General features: G+C 45.3%; 1 protein-coding gene across 1 annotated transcript; it reads right to left on the bottom strand.

The window, feature by feature from the left end:
- Positions 1-1,517: 1,517 nt before the first annotated feature.
- LOC124930192 lies at positions 1,518-3,545 on the bottom strand. Its single transcript, XM_047470548.1, has 2 exons — positions 2,202-3,545; positions 1,518-2,117 (listed from the first exon to the last, which is right to left on the bottom strand). Exons 1-2 carry the CDS (start codon positions 3,543-3,545, stop codon positions 1,518-1,520), a joined length of 1,944 nt encoding a protein of 647 aa, XP_047326504.1.
- Between the last annotated feature and the right edge of the window lie 2,780 nt (positions 3,546-6,325).

Below are 6,325 nucleotides of genomic sequence, written 5' to 3'. Positions count from 1 at the left end.
GACTAGGGTTGGGCCGGTTAGCGCGTTTCACTCAAAGGGTGGTGATTAATCCTGTTAGAGATTAACACCGGGTTTTCAATACTACACAAACTGTCACAAACCCTTGAACTAGGTTCAAGCGCGGAAGATGTTTGTTTCAGGTTGAAGCAGCACACTTACAGGATAGACAGAACCGGTTTTTGTATAAGGCGGGTTTGGAAATTTATGGGTCGGTTTTTGTAACTTGGTGATTCGGTTTAGATAGTGTAGAGTCGGTCAAAATGGTGTAGGTCGGTTAGAATGTAAAACCAGCAGAAAGTAAATAACAAGACAGGTTTTTATGGATGTTCGGAGATAAAACTCCTACGTCACCCCTTCCTCTCGAAACCGCGAGAAGGATATTCACTAAGGAATACAAATACAATCCGATCGAGACTTATTTTCTGCTCGATAACACCCGTACAATTTACACCGAAATTGTAAATACACACTTCAATTTAGCACTTAAGCTTTCTAGAGAGAGAACACAATCTTATCACTTGTAAATTAATTGTTCACTGTGTCCCGTGTCTTTACTCTTCTTCAGCTGCTCCTTTTATAGGTGAAATATGCCAACGGTCATATTTCACTTCCTTGAATCTGATTGGCTGAGCAGAGTTTCAGTGATTCAGACCTGGCGGTCATCTTTTCAGACCTGGCGGTCAACCTATCAGAATTGACAGTCTGTTCTTCCAGTATGTAGGACAAACTGGCTAGGTTTGTCTTTTACTCAATGTGGTAACTGTCGGATAGACAGTTGTCTGTACTTGGAAGATTGCCTCTGATTTATCCTGAAGTGGAAAGATCTTGTAGGACGGTTTTCTGCAGCCTGCAGACTGTCCTCAGACTTGTATGAATATGGCAATGTTCAGTCTGTTCCTTTGGTATCATTCTCAACAGATACCCGAAGTATCTTCTTATGCTGGTCGGTCATTTGACTTAGCCTGATGACTTCCGGTTATTGACCGGCTGTCTGGTGTTTCCAGCCTTCTTTTGAGCGGTCATGTTTTAGGTCGGTTTGATAACTTGACCGGTGGAGCTTCTTAACCGGTTGAGTGATCTGACCGGCCGGTTTTCTCAATCCGGTTGGGTACTTTGACTGGTCCGGTTCTTTGTTCCTGCATGGAAGGTTTATTTATGTTAAGTTCTGTGAACCGGTCTAATTTTATCTAACAATTTCTCCCTTTTTGATTATTTTATTTAAAATTATCAAAATCATGTAAGATTGCAAACGTAGGCCGGTTCTTTATTTGACCGGATTTTTGAAACTGACTTGGGAGAATTTTTCGAAAAAAATTTGGAAAAATTTTGAGAAAAATTTTCATCTTTTATCATATCAATTTCTCCCTTTTTGATTATTTTATTTAAAATTATCAAAACCATGTAAGAATGCAAGTATAGGCCGGTTTCAAAAATAGCTTTATATATATAGAATTAACCGAAGAAAGAAAAAATATTATATATATAGACACCGAAATAAACATAGAAAAAGAAATCCCCTATTCTGAATCGGATAGCCGGAAGTCTTTCATCATATCATCGGTTGGTTGGTTCTCAACCGGTTGAGCCGGTGTTGAAGAAGAACCTCCTGCTTGCGGTTGACCGACCGGGCTGATTTGAACCGCATTGAGAACTCGCTGTCTTGAAGATCGCGGCTCGAGATTCTCCTCGTCTTCATCCTCGGTTAGCGGATCCGGGTGCGGTGGAGTTTCTATATTCGTCTCGGTGATCCTCTCCAGCATCTCGGTTACTTGAACCTTCCTTGATGATGTTTTCCTTTTCCGTTTTTCCGGAACCGAAGAGGAAGAAACCGCCTTGGTCTTCTTGTGAGCCCTTGCAAATTCGGCGAGCCTTCGTTTTTCAGTATTTAACCGTTCTGCATCTTCGGCTGCTTGAGCTGCCATTGACTTCGCAAGTGCCGGATTTTTAGCCGCTATATTTTGTGTGCGTTCGGCTAATTCTTCTTCAGTCAATCGCGGTGGTTCCTTTGATTTCCGCGTTTCTTCGTCCAGCGCATCCTGAATGTCCTTCGCCGCTCGAGCGTTTGCCTCCTCAACCGCTGTATCGGCAGCCAACTTGGCATTGATCAGCTCATTCACCTGTTCGGTGAGCGCCTTGAGGTCGGCTTCGAGTTTGTCGTTGCGGTCTTCAAGGCCTGCATTCTTCTTTTCCAGATCTGTGACCCTGTCAAGTGTCGAGCCGACTTCATTGCTTGACCGCCCTAGGTCCTCATCGACCTTTGTGAACTGTTGCTCGGTTTCCCTTTGAAACCGTTCCATGTCATCCACCATCTTGGAGGTCTTTTCTTCCAAGTCTTCGGTTCGCTTAAGATAATCGTTGCGCAGAACCGTGTCGTCACGGTAGTTAACTTCTATTTCCGTGATCCGGTCCTCTGCCTTCACAAGATCATCCCTCGTTTTTTCGGCTAACAAGATTGTTTGGCGCGCGAATTTCTTGATTTTCCTCTTCCATGGTCGAACCTTAGAGTCGGCAAACTCTTGAATAAGGGACTTGACCCTTTCTTCTGTGACGCCCGGTTCGGAATCCCCAGGTTGATCAGTTTCAAGTGGCCCGGTGAAAGGAGTCTCCGTTCTTTCGTCGGTTTCGTTTATGACCGGATCCTCTAGGGGAGGCGTTTCACCTCGATTCTGACCGTCATCGGTCTCAGGACGCGGTGAGTGCGTGGTACCTCGCTGTCTGCGCACCGCTTCAATCTCTTCTATCTCGTTAGTGAGTTCTCCTTTCTTGACCTCAAGCATATCCACCACCAGGAGTTGTAACTTAGCCTTCGGTGTTCCCGCAACATACCTTTCTGTAAGCTTTCGTATGTGCACGGTTAACTTTTGTAGCCGAGCATGCGGTTTCACTATTGCATGTCGATCCATGGCTTTGTTAGGATTCTCGGCGTTTGTGAGTCTGATAACGTCTTCCTCCATCTCCTTCAGCCTTCTGAAACTTTGTCCATCGGTTAGGCCCGATAGCATGTGCTTGAAGAATTTGTCAGATCGGTACTCGAACCATTCCCGGTATACTGCGGCGGCCGCTTGAGCTCGCAGCTCGATTTCCTCCATGATTTGTCGTACAATGTTCGCGGCTATCTTTCGGTCGTTGTCAACGGGAGTCTCTTCCTCCTCACGGCCGTCTGCACCGGCATCAATGTTTTTAGGGCTTGCGGCCGTACCGGCATTGTCAAGACTTGTAGCCGATTGTTCTTCGTCATTCGGTCCTTCTTCTTTATCAGACGGATTTTCATCCGTGTTCTGCGTGCCGGTTCGGTCAGACGTTGAGGCCCAGTCTTCCTCATCTCTTGTTTGCGAGGGCGGTTCCGTGAATACTATCGGTTTCTTACCCTTCTTGCTTCCGGACTTGTCTTTTACCGGAGCCGGTGTCTTGGCGGTAGATTTCTTCCTTCGGCCATCTGTAGAACTGGGGGCCGGCTGCTTCCTCTCCAGGAATTGTCGAGATTTTATTATCTTCCTCGATGAGAGAACAACACCAGGACCGGTGTTGATGTTGTTGTGGAGCATGATTTTTCCAAGAGGGATGGCGTATCCCCATGACCGGGTGGAATCCGGTTTCACCATGTCTTTTAGGTTGTTGAAAACCTCCTTCGCCCAGTTAACGTGTACACCTTCCTGTAAGCCGATAAGCATCTCGATTTTGGCCTTTGTGAGGTTGTCGAAGTTTCCACCTCTCGCTTGAACCGACTTAGTGAAGATGTCACATAGCGGTATATATTCCGGTCGCAGTGATGACTTCTTACCGGATACTTTTACAGGAGCACCGGTTGCCGAGAGAATTTGGCAGGCCGCCTCGAATGTCTTTGGATCTAGTTCCATCGAAGCATTGCGGCCATTCGTTGGAAGACGTAGGATTTCCGCAACCGACTCTTCGGTTATATCGAATTTCTTGCCGTCAACGGTTGCGGTTATTTTGTCGCCAGAGAGAGATGCGGTGTTGAAGAATTCTTCAACCGCTTCTCTGTAGAGAACAAAAGGACCGCCTAAAAAGTACTCGAGTCCGGCTTCGGTGATCCGGGATAGAACCTCCTTCGGCTGGTGTCGAACCGTTTTGTCGGATCTCCTCAAAATCCACCTGAATGATATGTTTGAATAAAGTCGAAGCACGACCCATTGTTGAAGATTGAGGGTTTGAGAGAACAAGAAAGTAACCGCTGTGAGAAAGTTTGATAGCTTAGAGAGAGAAAGCTATTTCGCGTAAGAGGAAAATGAAATGGCCAAGGACCCTTTTTATAGGCGCGGTCTGGAAGCTCAACCGTCCCATCAACTTTTGGGCGGGATTTTTCCCTCGAAGCCAAAAGGCAGCAATCCACGGGCGGGAAGCCAAAAGGCGGTAATTAGAGAGGCGGCAATCAATGGGCGGGAAGCTGAGGGCGCCAAAATCAGAGGCGGGAAGACAAGGGCGGGATTGTTTTGAGCGGGAAGTTCTGGGCACGAAATTTCCCTCAAATTTGTTAACCGCGATGATGCGGTGTTTCGACCTTGACCGGAAAGTTTTTGGTTATCGAATTTTAACCGGTTATTTGAATAAGCAGAGTTTTTGCAACTTTGAATTAAGCGGTTCTTCTCGAAACCGTGTATAGCCGCGAAGATGTGAATGCGGTTTCTTTGATATTGACCGGATATTTCAATGAAAACGAAGTTACTTAATAATATTAACCGGTTACTTAGATGGATATTATAATTGTTATGAGAACCCGGTTATTTAGACTGAAATAGAGTTTCATTGAATGAAAGTACAAGATAGAAGCCGATATATGGATCGGTTTGGAAATAGAAATACATAAGAGATAAAGGTATAACTTATGTGATAACGACTCTTGAGAGCTTTTCTTCCACTCCATCTATGTCAAGGATGTTTGAAGGAGATGCCGGTTCACCCGGTCCGAATTCTGGACGGTACTTGAGAATGATTCGACTGATGTGAGGAGCATAACCGAGACCTTTCTTGGTCAGCACCATTGTTTTCAAGTTCTGGAAGATAACCGATGACCAATTGATGGCCGTGTTGCTTACAATATAGGTCATCATGTCGAATATTTTCTTGGAGTAACGCTGATTCGGAGATTGACAAATGATAGAGCGGTTTACAATCTCATGAAGGAGTTGTATGTGGTGAGCAAGGCGGGTTTTTAACCCATGATTTTCCACCGGTACATCGGTTCCAGAGAAGAACATTGCGTGATCGGTTGCTGCACTTCCCACCCGGGTTGGGAAGTCGGAAAACCCTTCTGTGGGCAAGTTGAACATTTGGGCAAATTCGGCTTCATCTAGCCAGAAGGTATGGTCTCTCACCGTGGAGACGATATAGTTACCTCTGATGCAAGCACTTCTGAAGAAGGTCTTAACATCCTCAAGAAGTATGGGACCGGATTCTTCGAGAAAGGTTCGAAGACCGGTGTCAATGAGAGATTCAAACATGACCTCCTTTGTTTCTATATCCCAATGTTCCATACATGAATCGAAGTTGATGCTCAAGAAGTTTCCTAGAGTTCGGCTCGGCATGGTTCAAACTTTGCTAATAGAGAGAGAGAGAGAGTTCAAGAGATTTATGATTTGAGATATGCTAATTTGATTAGGAAAGGTCTCTTTATATAGATCCGGTTTTGGAGGGAAAACATCAACATTGAATGTCAGTTTTGTCTTATTAGAGAAGAATATTTGTGTTTCCAAAGTGCATTGGGGAGAGGCTGATTGCGGAGCTCGAGGTAGGGATTTAGTTGAAAATTAACCAAGTTAGTTGGATAGTAAATACTCAGGTGGTTGGGAGTTGCTTCATTAATTAAATGTAACATTTCATTAATGACTGATGCAACAAGATAAGGGAACCAACTAAAACCGAGGGTAACATAGATAAAACCGAAAATAACATAGATAAAGCCGAGTTGATCATAACGGGATTAAACAAAGATACAACCGGTGCGTGCAGCAAAATGACCGGTTGCAGGAAGGAGTGACCTAATAACCGCTGGAGGTGACGGCACCGTTGGGGTTGTTGCGACGGTTCCTCCTCTTCTAATCCTTCTGAAACCGCTCGTAGAACGAGTTGGTGACTTCCTTGGTTAGCACTTGAGCTTGATTCAGGCCTTCGCTCGGACAAGTCGGTACGCCAAGCTCAAGAAGCACACAGCTCAGTTGGGGAACGAGGCCGACTGTTCGAACGCCAATCATCCAGATTAGGACGTCGAACAGTACCCTTGACCAATTAACCGGTGTCCCGGTGGTTATAGCAGCCATCATGTTAAAGGATGCGGTACAGTAGGTATTCGTCACATCTCTCCCTAAGA

This window comes from Impatiens glandulifera, chromosome 3, assembly GCF_907164915.1.
Source record: "Impatiens glandulifera chromosome 3, dImpGla2.1, whole genome shotgun sequence".
Classification (NCBI taxonomy): domain Eukaryota; kingdom Viridiplantae; phylum Streptophyta; class Magnoliopsida; order Ericales; family Balsaminaceae; genus Impatiens; species Impatiens glandulifera.
Note: the sequence above shows the minus strand (reverse complement) of the source record. Positions and strands in the feature narration are given on the sequence as shown.